Source organism: Dama dama, chromosome 25 (assembly GCF_033118175.1).
Source record: "Dama dama isolate Ldn47 chromosome 25, ASM3311817v1, whole genome shotgun sequence".
NCBI classification, from domain to species: domain Eukaryota; kingdom Metazoa; phylum Chordata; class Mammalia; order Artiodactyla; family Cervidae; genus Dama; species Dama dama.
The window spans coordinates 32,872,073-32,891,165 of record NC_083705.1 but is presented as its reverse complement, the minus strand read 5'-3'; the positions used below and the strand labels follow the sequence as shown (position 1 = coordinate 32,891,165).

Here is a 19,093-nt window from a genome sequence, read left to right as displayed (position 1 = left end):
ATAAAATATCCATGGAGGCAGACATCACTGTTATTCGTTAAAAGGGTTCCTCTGCTCATGAAGAAGTCATCCACTGGACTACTAGCCAATCATTCAGTCAGTTCAATCACTTAGTCACGTCCAACTCTTTGCAACCCCATGGACTGCAGCACGGCAGACTTCCTTGTCTATCACCAACTCCTGGAGCTTGCTCAAACTCATGTCCATTGAGTCGGTGATGGCATTCAACCATCTCATCCTCTGCCATCATTCTCCTCCTGCCTTCAATCTTTCCCAGCATCAGGGTCTTTTCCAATTAGTCAGTGCTTCACATCAAGTGGCCAAATTATTAGAGCTTCAGCATCAATCCTTCCAAAGAATACTCAAGACTGATTTCCTTTAGGATGGACTGACTGGATCTCCTTGCAGTCCAAGGGACTCTCAAGAGTCTTCTCCAACACCACAGTTCAAAAGCATCGATTCTCCGGTGCTCAGCTTTCTTTATAGTCCAACTTTCACACCCATTTAAGACCACTGGAACAACCATAGATTTGACTAGATGGACCTTTGTTGGTACAGTAATGTCTCTACTTTTTAATATGTGGTCTAGGGTTGTCATAGCACTTCTTCCAAAGAGCAAGCGTCTTTTAATTTCATTGCTGCAGTCACCATCTGCAGTGATTTTGGAGCCTGAGAAAATAAAGTCTCTCACTGTTTCCATTGTTTCCCCATCTATTTGCCAGGAAGTGATGGGACAAGATGCCATGTTCTTAGTTTTTTGAATACTGAGTTTTAAGCCAACTTTTTCACTCTCTTCTTTCACTTTCATCAAGAGGCTCTTTAGTTCCTCTTCACTTTCTGCCATAAGGGGTGGTATCACCTGCATATCTGAGGTTATTGATATTTCTCCCGGCAATCTTGATTCCAGCTTGTGATTCATCCAGGCTAGCATTTCGCATGATGTACTCTGCATATACGTTAAATAATCAAGGTGACAATATACAGCCTTGACGTTCTCCTTTCCTGTTTTGGAACCAGCCCGTTGTTTCATGTCGAGTTCTAACTGTTGCTTCTTGACCTGCATACAGATTTCTCAAAAAACGTGGTAGGAATATCTTGGAAATAACACAGAAAACTTAAAATCAAAGAAGCGACTTAAAATGCCAAAATAGAAATTCATCCTGTTGGACAGTTCATCAAGCTTTTCAAGGGTTAGTCCCAGAAGACAGACTGGAGTGGTGACCGTCCACTCCATGGAAACGTTCCTTAGAAAAATGAACTCAGAAACTGAATAAATGTAATGAATTCACAACAGAGATACCTGTCTTCCAAACAACAAAGCATAAAGTATTTATATGAAGGAATTTAGTGTTCTGTATCAGACATCACTGGGGAAAGCTCACTATTTCAAGGGAAAAAATGTCTGAACATTTTCATTAAATGTTCCAGTAATGTCTTGGGTCTGTAAAAAAACAACTGATAAGACAGTGAGCCCTGATAATGGATAAATAGCTTCAGACTTTTTTCCAACATTCTGTTTTAAAGTGTAAACCTCAATCCAGGTGTGCTATCTTTTGTTACTTGGGAACGATAGGAGGTTTTTACCCTAAAGTAAGGTGGCAGAGGGCTGAGTAGAGGGGTCAATTCTGACCTTAGATTTTTAATTGCATTTCAAAAGACATTTTACATTTGTGCCCATTTTGGCATATTCCGGAATCTAAGAAACCATCCCTTTCAAAACATGTAATAATAAAGCATTAGAAGAAAAACACAAGATGACAGTGTCTTCTTGAATTATGCTAATTTGATTACAATGAATCTCAATAAGCTCTGAATTAATTCTTTAAAACAACAGAATTTGTAGTATTTAAAGGGACTGACTGCCCGCATAAGATTCCCTTGAATTTAATTTTATTTGTCCATTATGTATGATGCCATCTTAAGGTTAATATGTCAAAAAAAGAAAAGGCAAACAGTGAGTTATTCCTAATGACCAAATTGTTGAGTTTTTCTCTTGATACTGAATCCAATTCCCCCCTAAGCATCAGATGTATCACAATTAATGAAAAACACTCAGAAAAGCTTTTGCTTTATTGAATAGTGCTTACTCCACAGTGTGATGTGACTAACAGTAAAGATTAAAATACTTAAGAAGCCAGACAATACTATGGCTGCATTCACTGTATGTATTAGTAATTCACTGTCCAAATGCCATAAATAAAGAAACAACTTGAACTCATAAACATAGAAACCTTCAAGTCACCAAATGACATACACTTGAAGCTCAGTGACTCTCCTTCTAAGTGAGTTTTATTTAAACTTCTATTTAGATGTATATAAGAAGGTATACTAGGCCTCCATAGTTTTAAAAACACTCAGTTCAATTCAGTCGCTCAGTCGTGTCCAACTCTTTGCGACCCCATGAACCACAGCACGCCAGGCCTCCCTGTCCATCACCAACTCCTGGAATTTCCCATACTCATGTCCACTCAGTCATCTAACCATCTCATCCTCTGTCGTCCCCTTGTCTTCCTGCCCTCAATCTTTCCCAACATCAGAGTCTTTTCAAATGAGTCAGCTCTTTGCATCAGGTGGCCGAAGTATTGGAGTTTTAAGCCTCAACACCAGTCCTTCCAGTGAACACCCAGGACTGATCTCCTTTAGGATGGAGTGGTTGTTTCTCCTTGCAGTCCAAGGGACTCTCAACAGTCTTCTCCAACACCACAGTTCAAAAGCATCAATTCTTCAGCACTCAGCTTTCTTTATAGTCCAACTCTCACATCCATACATGACTACTGGAAAAACCATAGCCTTGACTAGACGGACCTTTGTTGACAAAGTAATGTCTCTGCTTTTTAATAGCACTGGCCCACTGCAAATATTCAACCCTTTTCCTATCACTTCCTGAAAAGACGAAATAAGACAGAAGTTCCCTCCAAAATTACTGACCTTCCTAACACTAAGTTACAATGACTATTCTCACTAAAGAAAGACTGAGGCACATTTTCTAAACCACACAAGTAAAATGAGCATTGTTTCCAACTACCAAGAATGTTTTAGTGAATATATTATATCATAAAGAAAAACTATTACATGTAAGCTAACTCACTATCAGAGTAAACCCAACAGCATGAAAATCAGTGTAACCATTTAAAATTTTTATTACGATTAAGTGCTATTGTAAAATATCACTAAACTAAAGTGACAAAGGAGTGATACTATTTTTAAGTGGATTGCTATCAATCCCTTATTTAATGCAAAGAATTCAGCAGTTTAAGATTTTATTAAAATATCAAATTTAGTACTTAGAAAGGAAATGATATTTAAAGTTGAATAGCAAGTAATATTTCAAAAATTTATAATCTTAAATTACAATTTATATAAATATGTAAAATGATCAGGAAAAAGTCAGATGCTGGAATATTCAAGCAAGGATTAATGCTTATATTTTAGCATTATTTTTAGTTCCTGAAAATAAGTTGGCTTTTTGTCATCTCATCACTTCACTATGATTTCATTGAATAATTATGCATTGAAGTTCTTAACTCAAAGCATCCATTGTTGAACAGAACCAAAACCATCCAACCCAATAACCACAGAATAAAGAACTGAAAGAAAATGAATATAACCATGAATCTTAAAAGGAAACCAAGCAACAAGCAAATAGGTCCCACATTAAGTGCTAATGCAGAATTCCTCTGCCTGAAAATTATTTTCAGGCAAACCTACAAAATAACTTGCAAACCTACATAATATCAACACTTTCTGAAACTCATTTTGAATAACCCCTCCTTTAATTTTTTAAATGTAGTAAAATTAAGAAATGTTGATGAGGGAAGAAACAAACGTAAAAAAATCCCCCTTTCTAGATGTTCTTTCTAAATGAAGTAGGTAAACAGACAGATAACCTGTAGGAAATTGGGCAAAGGGTATAGGGCAGTGATCTGAAATGTGTTAAAACACCAAAAATTCAAAATAAAATGAATTTTAAAATGTCTGTTTATTTAATCCTTTAAGAAACAACCTTCTCTGGGCATTCTCTATGAACAAGGCCCTGTATTAGTTTCCTTGAATTACAAAGTACTTCTAGGAAGGTGTCATCATTTTCAATAAAACAAGATCAAGAAATTCTACACTTGAGACAGGTTTAGGTACTCTCTACAACTAGAATATTCCTGAAGATGTAAAGCATTTAGACATTTCACCAAAGTGAGGTGGAAAGTTGAGGGGAGATGTGAAAGTCGTCATTGCCAAGCAGAGAATTCACTCAGTGCTGCTGGGTGCACAGGGCACCGGACTTAGTTACTTACTCAAGCTTTTCATTTTTATGTGCAATTCTTCAAATTTGCCTTGGGAGGTGGATAATTTCAGCCTTTCAACGATTTTTTTAAGTAGGTATTTAGATAGGACTATAAAGTCATTTTTGCTTGAATCATGTCCTTACCAAACCCAATTAAAAAAAGAGGCCTGAAGTTTTGTATTTTGTTTTTCCTTAACATCACTTGAAATAATCATGGAAACATGTTAAACCCAAGTACTTAAACATTAATTTCAAATAAATATTCATGTTCAAAATTCATAAAATATAAATATCAGAGAGGGAGTGAAAAAAGAATCCTGAGAAGTTTATTCACTAGAGCAAATTCAGCTCAGTGCTAGGGAAGCACCACATCCTTTAAACGGCACCAAGGAGCGGTGGAAACGAAACACATCTCACTGACTGCCAGAGGACGGAGGCCTGAGCGCTTCTCCATTGTCAAGACTGTCAGTCGCTGAGTCTGTTTGAGCCGCCATGACAAAACACCACAGTGACTTGGTGACTGAAACAATAGAAATTTACTTCTCACAGCTCTGGAGGCTGGAAAAGTCCAAAAATCAAGGTACCACCGTGGTTAGTTTCTAGTGAAGGCTTTCTTCCTGGCTTCCACATGGCTGCCTTCTTGCTGTACCCTTGCAGGGGTGTAGGAAGTGGCGAGGTCTCTCTTCCTCTTCCTAAAAGGCCACCTATTTCATTGGATTAGGAGACCTCACCCTTATGACCTCCTTTAACATTAATTACCTCCTAAAATAAAGTCACATTACAGGTTAGGGCTTCAGCATATGGATTTTGAGGGGACATAATTTAGTGTATAGCTTAAAAGATTCATATCCTATGTCGTTCATGAAAGTGTACTATTATGTAAAGTTTATGTATGTTTAGCTATTGGTTTTTCTGTGATTTCTACGTAGCCTTAGTTTGAAAATTTTAAACTAAATTTAAAAAGCAATTAAAAGTATTTAGTCCATTTGAAAGAATTGCTTCTTGGGTATTCCACTAATGAGTTAGAATGGGATTGTATAACAAATATGTTCAACTTAAGAAAGAACTGAAACAGTCCCTGACAACCATTCCCTTGATGCATTTATTATGTCCTACAGAAGGAAGACCTGGGTCCCCCTCAACCAGTCTTAACTCTTCAGGGCTTCTCATGGTGTGAGCATCTCTACCCCAATGTGTGCTTCTAATCTTAATTAAAGTTGAGTATTTCTTATTCAATTTGACTCTTGAATGCCAATCAACTACTGCATCTTCTGCATAATGGAAGAGACAGGAAAATGCTCCACTATTAGATACAAAACTATTGCACTGAAATCCTAAAACACTTTCAAAGGGAATTTTCAGGCTTTATGATTTTTTTCCTTATAGGCTGACTTGAGAAATTACCACAAGATGATAAGCAATAATGCTACATTGTATCTATTTGAAACTCACAAATACATACACATGTATGTATGATAGACATGCATGTTAGAAAGGAAAAACAGTCTTATAAAAATTTTTGCATCATTATAAAAAGAAAATCACTTCTTTTCACTGCAGTGGCTGCTCTAAGTTGAATATATTCTGCCTGCCTTGATACACTAAAGACACATCATTTACTCAACTACGCTCAGCTGAGACAGGAAGAAGGCACCCCACCCTTATACCAACGATGCTGTTTTTCTCCTATTGGTCTCAGAGACTACATGGCTCTTGCACCTTTAAAGTGCAGAGAAGGGAGCCGAGACTTCAGTTGCTGTCTAGTTCTTCCTTCTGAAGCCCATTATTTAGAGAGGAAAAAATATTGTGCAAACCTCATCAAACCTTTTCATTAAATAGGATCTTAAAGAAACAGAAGTTGCTGAAGAATTGGACATGTTAAAAGATCCAGATTGCAAGGAATTCTGCCATTTTATCTCTGACTGTGGATGAGTGACTACCTTTCTTAAAAATATGGGAAAACTTTAAGACGTTGATGAAGACCTACATACCTCCACGTTTGAGGGTGAAAATACCTAAGGGAAACATAAAGGAGATTATGTAAACAAATGGGCTATGTCTAGAAGTTAGAAATTCACAGTGGATTTCTTTTTCCCAGTAGTTATATCTGACAATGGCACTTGATTTATTGGGGAAGAAATAATCATGCTGTCTTTCTACTGTCAAGGGAACAAATCAAAGTACTACAGTTCATGAGCAATGCCTTCCAATTTAAAAAGAGGAAGAAAGGACAGAGAAAGGTTCCTGAGTTCTGCTGGGTGTTTGTGTAGCAAATCCATACTGCCACTCTGGTCATTTTAATAATTAAGACTCAGGGAACAAGAGACAAGTCCTAAGCAATAAGAATAGAGTCTTTGGTACACTTTAATTTTTAAATACTTTTCTTAAATATTCCATGCTATGAGGACTGAGTAATCTGCTCATTCGACTAACTTATAGTAGGGGTGGTTGTGCAAGTATTAAATGTGCTTTGGATGGATACTGATAATGAAATGAATTTGGATATATTTACAGGTGACACATATTGCTACTTCAGGTCAAAAGTTTTTCATGAGAAAGTATCTGGGAGACTATCATTTCTCCTTATTTAGAAGCTTTTAAAAATGCATTCATTTTATTAATATGTATATGTAAACACTGGATATTCGAGTTGCCAAACTTACAGTTGATAAACTTCCTGAAGTAAATCATTGATTAGAATTGTAACACTGACCACAATCATATAGAACTATGAGTTCTTCAAAACAGTTAACAATTATTTGAACTGTTTAATAGAGGAGTTTTTTGTTTTTCTGTTTTAAAGGGCAACAATACTTCACACAAGGCTTATCATTCTGATCAGTCATTCACTGTTCAACAAAGATTTATTAAAGACGTGCTGTGTTTAATGGAATAAGGTGGGGGTTGTGGGAATTAATCATACAAACAAGAGGATTGACCAATTAATGTGGGGTAGTAATCTCCACACTGCTAGTGTTTATCCTGTAACCAAGGTGCTATGGGAACCAAGAGGCTGAGCCTCCAGTTTTTGGGAAGAGTTACAGCTCCTCCTGGGAATCAGGAAGTCTTTCAGGAGGACCACTGGAAATGGGCCAGTGCCCTTTCAGGAGTGAAGGGCACTGGAAACTTTGGAATGCTCTTGCACCTCAGTGAGTGAGCCTGGCATTCTCAGTTTATGTGACCAAATCCACAAGTGTTCTCTGAGGCCTTTAAGGACACCATGAGGCTCAGAATGGGAGCCGATTCTCAAGCCACAGATGGCTGCTGATAGAATGGCTGGGTGGGGTAAGACTATTCTTGGGCTCATCTAATCTTGGAGATCTGGACACTCTCACAGGGGTGGAGGAATAGGATAGTTTTGGGGCCACTGCAGTGGTGTTGACTTTCTTTGGAAAAGATCCAGAGGCTGTAACTTAAAGTGATCTATTTAAATTTACCTTTCTTTTTTTTTTTTTTTTTTTGAGGGGAAAAGTGCAGGAGAAAGAACAAGCTCTGTGTCCACACTTCCATCTCACCACCAGCCTCACCCCATCATTTTTGCAGGAATTCTGCAAGCACAGAGTTGGGGGGAGCCCTGACACTGTCCTTTCCCCTGCAGAGCTAGATGTGTCTGTGGCATTACTGCACTGTAAGCTGATGGCGGAGGACGGAGTGCTCTCTGGAGGACAAAGTGGTAATGCTCAGAAATTCTGCAAACACATGAAGACAACATTGCCTACCTGCCAAGGGTGTGGCACCATGTTCTGGCTAAGAGGACTACAACTGATTTCACTCATCCAAGCAAATTTTTAGGGTGTAAAGGGAGTTGAAAAACATCATCTTGGAAGCTGCTAAAGGGATAAACATGATTTGAAAATGATTGGGTGGGATAGGTCATATTTATGAATCCTTACTGAGGCGGTTTTATGGTTCAGCTATTATTGCTTTGGCTAATGTCTGAGGGTATGTATACACAGATTTTAATAAAAAAAAACCATGAAATTTGATATACCATTTCACTGAAATATAGAACAAATACATCTCAGATACTACACTCTGGGAAAGGTTGAATTCATTCACTTTGGGTGAAATGATACTGCACTTCTACCTTGTCTACTAACTACAGAATATAAAAATAGCAAAAAATAATGGACTGTCTTAACCCCCGATCTTCAGAGTGCTCAGTACACTATCAGGGATTAAAATAAATCAAAGAATAATCTTTGATTTTACTTAATAACATGTAACTAGTCTCATAGTTCAATTTACCATATCTATTGTTACATTAGTTTACTTCTACTGATCTCATTTCTTTTTCCTTTGCTATAGTTCAGAGCAATGCTATTTAAAGCATAATCTGAAAATCAGACCAGGCCACAGATGTAATAAGTACAGAAATAGAGAATAAGAACTGAGAAGATGTTTGATGGCATTTTACATGGCTGTGACTTCCAAATATGTGATCAGTGGTCTCATCTCACAGAACATATAGATAAAGAGTATTGGTCAGTGTTGGGTTGGGGATGAGGTGGTGGGAATCGGTCCTTTATCACAAATAATTTGATTAGCATTGGTATAAAATATCTGGCATCTGCATACAAAACATTTTAAAATTTGCTTCAGCTATTCACGTGTAAATCGCAGCAAAAGTTATTAGACCAACATTTTCTAAGTTTCACTCTTAAATACAGACATCTTTGGCCTTTTGAACATTTTCTACTGCTATTTTCTCTGAAAGATTTTCACTAGGCCGGCTTATAAATTTAACACCCTGAGTACTCACCCTTGAGTAGCCTAGAGCTCTGGGTATCACACATAGACTTTATCATCTGGACACTTCAGACTAATCTAGGTCAGGTTTGATGAATACTTAGACATAGTATCACTTTGGAATTTATAGGCTTTAAACAAAATCTCTTCTATGACTCTTTAGTCCTAAAATTCTGGAAATGCAAATAGCCTCACCCTACTTACAAGGGCTTTAGAGAGATGTTTCATAACCTGAGACAAGCCTTCCTTCAAGACGTACAAGCAATGGAGAGGTTAGTAAATAAGTGTAATTTATGCATATGTATTTTGCAGTGGCCTAAATGTGCATTCATCAAATGTAAATTTTATCAGTCTTTCAGGTATAGAGATTTCTTGGGAGTGATGATTGTTGACCTTGACTGCAGTGTATTTTATGACCTCCCCAGGCAGGATGGGGAATCCATGAATATTACTGCTCCCCACCTCCTATTTATCACAAGTTAATTCTAACACTTCATGAACTATGCATGTCAATTGGTCATAAAAATTTACACCAGCCCACTAAATCAGGAATAAAAAGAAATCAAAATGAATTAAGCAAAAATAAGGCCTAATGATAAGTACTATGAATTGGGCCTTCATTTTTCTTTGATTTTGCTTCTCACAGAGATGAGAATCAAGTTCGTATAGGCAGGTGACTTAATGATTTGAAAAGAGGACAAAACATGAAGATATAAAGGGGAGACAAGAAATTTACAAAGTCTAAATGCAAAAAATTTACAAATGCAAACTCTAAAACCAGTTGTAGAGCCAAATAATTTTTACAGTTTCACTGACCTTTTTCAAATTTTCCTCAAGTGTGGGTGAATATATTGTTTTCATTTTAAAATTGAGTAGGCAGAAGAAAGTTGTCTGAGGGTAACCTAGATGGTACTACTCACAACTTGAGGCTATAGCTCATAGTTTTCAAACAAAATCATGATATTTCGCTACGTTAGGAGTCTGTAGTCCCAGACCTCCTTAGGAGCAAAAACCAAAAGCGTGTTATGGTTGGAGTCCTTGATTTCTCTACTTTTAGGAAGCAGAACCTCTGGTTTGGACAGCTACAAGGAATGACAGAGATACTAGGGCACAACTGCATTTACCACAAATATTCCAGTCTGCTAAAATTTAAACATGTGACTCGTTTCTGTTGGCATTTACCATGTTTACAAAGCCAACAATGGAGGAAGCCAGAAATGCTGTTACCACACCTACAGCTGTCAGGAACAACAATAAATGGCTCCAAATGTTAATAAGTATAATCATAATACTGTATTTTGTATATTAGCTGATTGACTGTACAGCTACAGAAACGGGATGCATCCTGGGCACCAGCGACTAAAATGTTCATTTAATGTGGCAGATATGTTGCCAACTAGCACAGCTCTTTCCAAAAGCAGGTGGGAAGATAAAGAATGAGAATAGGTTACAGAGCAAAACACAAAAAGACCAAGGGAAGAAAAAACAACTCATTCTAAAAGTGAGGAATTATCAGAAGGATATGAGTAAATTAAGGCAAAAAGAATGGGAAGGCAGCAGCACTGAATGAAGAGGTCTTACAGGATTGTCAAAACTGGGGTAGGTACACCTGTGATGAAAATGACAGAAAATGTAAAGAACTGTAAAAGAGGAACCTGTAGGACTATGTCAAGTAAAAAACAAAGAAATGTGTACAAGTAGAACTCTGAAAGAAAATAATAAAAAATAAACTATTTTGGCCACTGAAAAGTTAAGTTTCTCCCTGTCTTGGACCCATTACCCAGCAAAATGATTTTCTCAGCCTGTTCAGAGTTAGAGTAACTTTCTTGAAACCGCTGAGGCAAAAATCATCCCCCATGATATAAAAATGGGAATCTTAATTACTCGATGTTCAAGGACAGCAGTGCACCAATCTCACTGAATTTTAAACTTCCCAGTAGACAGTTCGAAGCTTTCTGAAGGCAAGTATGATTACTTATTTACACAGGACCCAAGTGGAGTCCTATTCATATTATCGGCGCCTTATGATGGTTTGTTTAATCAAATCATTCTTAATGATTCTTAATCATCTCTTTTCCAATCAGCCTTGAAAATCAAACAGTTTATTAAGGGGGGGGGGGGAAGTCCAAATATTTACGAAGCTTGTTTTATAGCAGCAAATTCAGGATCAGACTAATGACATAAAAACTAAGCTGCAGCAAACTACTGGCTGGGAACAGGGTAGTTCCTAAGAGTGTCAGACAAATGCAATCTCACTAAGCAGTAGTGACTCCACATGAATGATGACTTGAAATCAGTATTCAAATCTCAAAAAGCAGGTATGTAATTTGGTAAACCAAAGCAATGCTATTCAGGGTCATAAAAGATCAATAGCCATTCTTCTACTTTCAGCCCCAGAATCCCTGCAGGAAGCTGGCTCAGTCCACTACAGCCCATAGTAGTTTTTGCCAGAAGAACTCAAAGCCCCATTAATGTGGCAAATAATTACAACATACCCTTCTGGCATCTATTAACTTTTCTTTAATCATGTTTTTTGTCTCTTCAATTAGACTGTAAGTTAATTAAGAGCAGAGAACTTCTGACATTTCTTCTGTGGCCATCACACCTAACTATGCAAGTGTGATTAAATATTAGATAATAAATTTAGGTAATTTACCATATTCATAGGTTACTATTAATAGGGAAAAATCATATAACTCTCCCAATAATTATTTAAAAAGCATTTGATAAATTTCCACATCCATTCATCATAAAATCTATTTCACAATAGAAAAGGACAGCTTTTACAAGAATGTCCTTCACCTTCTATTGGATTAAAGTCATTTTTCTAAATAAATAAAATAAATAGCCTGTAGCAAACATTATAGTTAAAGAAGAAATGTTTCAAAGCCACTCCTTTATAAGTCACAAGGAGAGGAGAACACTTGCTGTCACCAATTCTATTCAAAATTGTCCTGAAGCCCCAAGTCAGTGCAGGAAGATAAGAAAAGGAAATAGAAATAACACAGAGATAGGAAGAAACAAGCTGTTATTTGCTGATGAAATTAATGCACACAGAAAAACCACAGAATACACAGATAAATCATAAAGATGAAAGTCTAGCAAGTTTGCTGGCTACAAAAATATATAAATGTAAATTTCTTGTATTTAACAGCAACAATCAGAAAACGTCAAATTATGCATGAAGATTAGCAAAATATAAAAAGCAAAATAATTCCACATATTGACAGGGATATGAACAAAAGGTATTTTTATCTACTCTGGAAAATGTCTTGGTAGTACCTAATAAGGTTAAATATGCATGTACTTCAAAATCCTTACATTCTTTAGGTATATACTATTATGAAATGTTTGTATGTATAAATCAGAAACACTGAGAAATGTTCACAAGTTTTTTTCAATATCCAAACAAGGTAAACAACAATGGAAAATATCCATCAAGAGTAGAGTGGATGAAGAGTGATATACTCATATGATAGAATATGATATAGCAATGAAAAGGAATAAATAACAGCCACAGTGATAAACATGGATGCACTGCAAAAAATGTAATCATGAACCAACAGAGAATCACAGAACATATTTCACAGTATGAGTTTTTAACCTACATAAAGGTCAAAATAGGCACACTGCTATGTAATACAGAGGTGACAGAAGCAAGGAAATAGGCAACACAAAATTCAAGACAGTGATTGTTTCTGGATGGCGAGGTAGGGAGACACATGCAAACGAAGGGCACAGAGATGAATAAGGTGTTATTCTTTAAATGGATGGAGGGACACTGGCATTTGTTATACTATTCTTTAAACCACAAACATGGTCCTATGTTTTTCACATTTTTAATATAGTATTTCACAATGAGTGAAGGAAGGAAAAAGGAAGAAAGAATGGGAGGAAGGACAGAAGGAAGGATAACGAGAGGAAAAAAGGAGGAAACAGGAGGCCAATTACAAAATCCTTAAAATGATGAGATAAAAATAAGTGTGCCATGGTACCCTCCTTGAATGAGGTATAAGGCTGCAAGACATCTTTGTAACACAACTGCAAGGGGCTATAACAAGATGGGGCATTTAGACTCCTTTTACTAAAATTGATGAGTCATTTGTCATAATGCAGATGGTTTATGGCTGAAAGGCAAAATTGAAAACATTGGGTTTCTTATTTGAAAAACAAGTTTCACTAAATTAAATTTCCTCTAAAATTTTTAAGTACTAGGTTGGAAATCAAAGGAATCCACTTTCACATTTTTTCAATTATTTATAATAAAACAAGGAAATGTATCAGACCACAGAAATTTTTTCTTCCACACTTTGAAAATCTGGAAGATACTACTTTCTCTGTGTGACCATTTACCATAAATAGACTTAAATCCAAATTGTGCTATTGAGAGGTGAAAAAGCCAGTTAAAGTGTCAACACTCCCAACACCAGCCAAATAACCTTTTGGCAATGGCTAATACAAATGTTTTCATAACTTATGTTTTTTAAGGTCACTATTCAAATTCCATACTTCTACATCTCTGCTTTTAGAGATTTTCTTTCTTAAGCTTTAGAAGGCTAAAGACTGTTCCTCAAACATCAGTTTAGTAGAGAAATTTTAAGTTTGGAAATCTCCTAGAATGCTAGAGAACTCTGCTCACATCTACATCCACGGTGAGAGAAGGTGGAACAATGGGAGGATGAGGAAAGCTGAGATCCAGAGACTGTCTGCAGAGCATCTGTTCTAGCAACCCAGTTGTGGGCCTTCTCCTGGACCAGTAAAACTCCATCTGGTGCAGGAAGATAACTGTTCCCCAGGTGGTGTGTCCACCTGTCAACTGACAGTTGGGCATGTGCCACTGAGAAGGGCAGACACAATTTGGCAAAGGCTATTGGAACATTTCTTAAAACTTAATGGCTAAGCTAGACTTGAGATAAAGAGATGAGGGAACAGGGAAAAAAAAAAAAAATGTGACGGGCACTGCTGGACCCAAGCATCAGCTAGGGAATCTGGGTCATGCCTAGAACAGGCGTCTGATGGGGTATGCCACGAAGGGCGGAGCACCACAGGGAACAGTGCCAGCCTCTGCCTTTCTGGGCTTGCCAGCCCTTGGCAGGGATTCTGGAAAACGAGACATCCTAAGTCAGACACATTTCCGTACATTCCTCTCCCTCCCCTGCCTCCAGCTACTTACATGTGGCTAATGGACAAAGTAGTGAAACTTTTTTTTAAGTGGCACTAGAATATGGAATCTATGCATGTATATCCCACAACTTTTAGGGCTAAAACTGATATGAGAGTCATCTCCTTGTGAAGCTTCATGCTACATACTTATTCCAAGTGATGCCCAAAATTTATTTGGAATTCTTCTGGTATTTATCTTTAGAAGTCTTTGCATATTCTTGTGAATCCATCAGCAATGAAGATATTTAGTTCTAAAGAGTAAATTTTTCCTAGACTATGTGAGCAGGTGCTCAATATATACATACTGAATAAAAGAACAAATTGGTCAATGAAATACACATTTATAGTACTTAGACAAATTCATGATTACATAGATGAAGAAGAAGAAATATTTTTTTTTAAAAAGCAAAACAGACTTTTGGTCTCTGTGGGAGAAGGCGAGGGTGGGATGTTTCGAGAGAACAGCATCAAAACATGTATATTATCTAGGGTGAAACAGATCATTAGTCCAGGTTGGATGCATGAGACAAGTGCTCGGGCCTGGTGCACTGGGAAGACCCAGAGGGATCGGGTGGAGAGGGAGGTGGGAGGGGGGATCGGGATGGGGAACACATGTAAATCCATGGCTGATTCATGTCAATGTAGGACAAAAACCACTACAATATTGTAAAGTAATTAGCCTCCAACTAATAAAAATAAATGAAAAAAAAAAAAGCAAAACACATATAAAGGTTTTCTTGGATGGCTCCTATGCCAGAAGGCAGGAGACCAATTCAATGGAGTTGGCACTGCTTAAATAACAGAGCCTCTTATGGTAATACTGGATGTAGAGAGTATCAACATCTTTGTCTCTGCATTACTCCTTACAGGGAAGGTCGGTAAGGCACCAGGCCTCAGCAGGCTTTCCTCTCCCTTACTAGGCTGGCTTCCAGAGATATCTTTGACCAGGTCTCAGACATAACACTAATACAGACGATCTTTAAGTTGATCTTTATTCTGTTAAGTCTTATAATAACATGAATATTGAAATCTATTTTAAATAGGAAAATAAAATCCAAATTATACAATTTCATGTTATCACTTTTTCCTGTAACAATACATCATAAAATTTAAAAGTCTGTGCTTAGAAGGGAACAGTGTTCATACACACTGCAGTATATATATTTTTGAAGGTCTTATTGCTTCATAATCACACCCCATACACATACATATTTATATGATACAGGCATATAAAGAAAGTATTCATAAAGGATGAGTGATGGACAAATACAAAGCCATGCTTTGATGTTAAAGATGCAGCCATTTAGTCCTGAAAAGGACATGTAATTGAATTCTTGGTAATCACTGAGAATAGTGTCTATTGTTGAATGTGCAATGCTCATAGAAGTCTGGTCTAGGGAATTTGCTCCATTCTAAGGTGAATTCTCCATAGCTCAATTCAAACATGAAAGACATTCTGACATTGAGCCAAATGCCTGGGCCACAGTATTCTTTAGATTAAGACCAAACCAGCACCCCAAACCTTGTCTGACATGAACTGAAAATACTTGGGCAGCATTTGCCCCTAGTGGAGACTGTTGAACGGGCCCCCTGACTCCCACTCCAAGCACTTTGGCACACATTCAGCAACTCTGTATTTTTTAAAAACTTTTAATTTTATATAGAAAAATAGCTAATTAACAATGCTGTGACAGTTCCAGGTGCATAACAAAGCAACTCAGCCATACATAGACATGTATATATTCTCCCCTAAACTCCCCTTCCATCCAGGGTGCCTCATGACATTGAGCAAAGTTCCCTGTACTATATAGTACGTCCTTGTTGGTCATCCATTTTAAATTTAGCAGTGTGTACATGTTGATTCCAAACTGTTCCCTTAACTCTGTATTTGATGGCTATCTTTTCCTAATAAAGAGCTAGGATTTACTGTAGGGGATGTTCTGATTCTCATGATCCAAAGGCTGAAAGTGTGTGTGTGAAGGTCTCTAGTACAATATGTTTCCTACACATCCTCTCCCCATTAAAAGATTGATTTGAATGAATTCCCTGGTGATCCAGTAATTAGGACTCTGCACTTCCACTGCTGGGCACCTGGGCTCAATTCTTGGTCACGGAACTAAGATCCAAAGAAGCTGTGCAGCGCAACCAAAAAAACCTTTTTTAAAATTAATTAACTAAAATAAAGATTGATTTGGGTCATCAAACCTCTTCTGAAATAGATAAGTGATTTCTGGAAATGTACAAATATGACTTAGTCTTTTCTCTCAAGTAACAATATTACATAGTAAGTGACTTCTCTGTTGGAGAAGAGTTCAGAATATACCCTGATGAAAATCAAGAGTCTGCTATGAAAGATTATTTTAAATACGAACTTAATATGGACACACACACACGTATGTGTATATATATGCATGTGTTTTTTTTTTTAAATCTGCATTCTTAAGCACAGATGTGTTTTCATTATGGTCTTGGAGTAAAAAGTTTCTGTACAGGATTGAGTCTGTGAAACAGATGAAAGGCATTTCAGATGATTACCCCAGGGACACAATGCGTCTCAAGGCTTGGTGCATATATGCCATACAAGGCAAGTGGATACTTTTTTGACATTTACCACCTGCCTTAGCAAATGTCATACCAGTTAATGTTCACCAAATTTCTGAGTTCTACCATGACTGGTCTTAGGAGGTTTTTATTCAAAGTTCTTTAATAATTGCTACATTTCTCCAATACATTAAACATACTTCCATTTCTTCAAAGGAGAAGAAAAAAGGAACAATTCTACTCAATAAATTTTGTCAGCAATATCTGAATTATGTTTTAACATGACAATATTAAATATTTTTAGTTCAGGAATAAAACATGGAAATTCTCAGCAAATAATATAACATTAACAAACAAGCAAACAAAAAAAGGTACTGGGCACATAATTCAGATAGGTATTTTAAATAATGATTCCCATTTTCTCTTAAATATTCTAATTAAATTTTTCAAGTATTTTTAGGAATGCTGCATTATAATAATTTTTTTTACATTATCTAAATCTTTCACTTTACCTATCTCTAAAAGTGAATTACTGCCACCACACTATAAAGAAAAACATTTTTGAACATTGCCCACTTGGAACACTATACAATGGCAGGGACTTGGTCCATAAATTGAACAGCTGATCCATTATAAGCACTGAATAAATTTGTTAAACTGCCAATATTTACTGAGTACCTACTACGTTTGAAGGAGGTGCTCTAGGCACCTACAGATATATCAGTAATCAAACAGAGATCCTTTTCCCAGTAAATATTTGCTGACTCAATAAAAGGTAGCTCAGCAAGTTTCTTAACAAGAACACCAACGATTTCTGAAATAGAGACACAGTGCAATATCATTCAGAGAAGACAACAGCGGTATAAAATTAAAAGTCAGAATTATTTTGAGAGCTAAGAAGTATTTTCTAATGTGTTGGATCCTTTAGTAGGTCACAGCACTTTACAGGATAGAGAGAATCTAGGAATCGATTGCCACTTTGAGGTCAGATGAGTTGATCTAAATCCCAGCCTGTCTTTTCTCTATCACGTCACCTGGGTGGTAGAAGTATTTCATAAGAGGTAACAAAAAAGGGAGGGGCTTTCCCAGGGAGGGGCCTTCCCAGCGGCTCAGTGGCAAAGAATCTACCTGCAATGCAGGAAACATAGGAGGCGCACATTCTATCCCTGGGTTGGGAAGATCCCCTGGAGGAGGATATGGCAAACCCACTCCAGTATTCTTGCCTTGAGAATCCCATGGGTGGAGGAGCTTGGTGGGCTAAAGTTCACAGGGTCACAAAGAGTTGGACACAACTGCAGGGACTGAGCACGCATGCATGCACCAAAAAAGGGAACTGCTATCTAATGCAAAGGTACCTTTTAACTCTGTGATTATTATTTCTCATCTAAGTGTATAAAGGGTCACATTAAGAAAATGTCTTGGACCCGGCCCGCCGCCCAGTGCCAGCTGCGCAGCTCCCCACTCGCATCCGCGCGCCTCGCTCCTCTCCGACATGGCAAAAGTATCCAGCCCTACAGAGACTGAACGATGCATCAAGTCTCTGATTGCTGTTTTCCAAAAGCATGCTGGAAGGGATGGTAACAACAGCAAAGTCTCCAAGGCCAAGTTCCTAATCTTCATGAATAGAGAGCTGGGTGCCTTGACAAAGAACCAGAAGGACCCTGGTGTCCTTGACTGCATGATGAAGAGATTGGACCGCAACTCTGGTGGGCAGCTAGAATTCCAAGAATTTCTTAATCTTATTGGTGGCCTGGCCATTGCTCGCCATGAGTCCTTTATTAAGTCCGCCTCTTGCCAGAAGTGAATTGGAGGAACCTGTGGGCCTAGCCTCCAGACTCACTCCCTTTCTTTCCAGCCTCTCAGTTCTCTGCTCTTCACAGCTCCCACATACCCTGAGCCCAGCACACCCACCTACCCAGGCAGGCCACTCCTGTTAGTAATAAAACAATATTGTTTTTTAAAACAAAAAATAAAATGTCTTGTTCTCTTTAGAATGGTTAACAATTCCCAAAATATAGTTTTTGTATCTCCATTACTTTTTTTTTTTTTAATCTTCTCTTCTCCTTCTTGTCTCTCACTTATAAAACTGAGGAATACAAATACTGAATGAATGGAACCAGAGGTGGGTTAAAGACAGGAAAGCTTAAGGAGGATGTTCAGTGTTTGCAAAACTGCTTTCAGTGTCATTCTTTCTCTAATGACATCTCATGTTATTTCTAAAAACAAAGATGAACTGGACAGTAAGCTAAGCCCAAATCAGCAGACTTCCTTTCCTAAGTATAGAATACAATAGTCACTCCATTTCACAAATATATAAATATATATTTGGTTTAGTTTCTTCAATATATTACTCTAATTTTA

At 37.4% G+C, this 19,093-nt stretch overlaps 2 protein-coding genes across 2 annotated transcripts in view; one reads left to right on the top strand and one right to left on the bottom strand.

Annotated features, from left to right (window-relative positions):
* The window catches only part of ARL15 (ADP ribosylation factor like GTPase 15), a 447,977-nt gene that overhangs the window by 181,236 nt on the left and 247,648 nt on the right, over positions 1–19,093 (bottom strand). The window lies entirely within an intron of this gene.
* On the top strand, positions 17,781–18,917 carry LOC133046658 (protein S100-A11-like). Its single transcript, XM_061129544.1, has one exon. It carries the CDS (start codon positions 18,225–18,227, stop codon positions 18,534–18,536), a length of 312 nt encoding a protein of 103 aa, XP_060985527.1. The 5' UTR covers positions 17,781–18,224; the 3' UTR covers positions 18,537–18,917.

Coding starts and splice junctions, on each gene's coding strand:
- LOC133046658 (XM_061129544.1), top strand. CDS start 18,225: ATGGCAAAAGTATCCAGCCCTACAGAGACTGAACGATGCATCAAGTCT.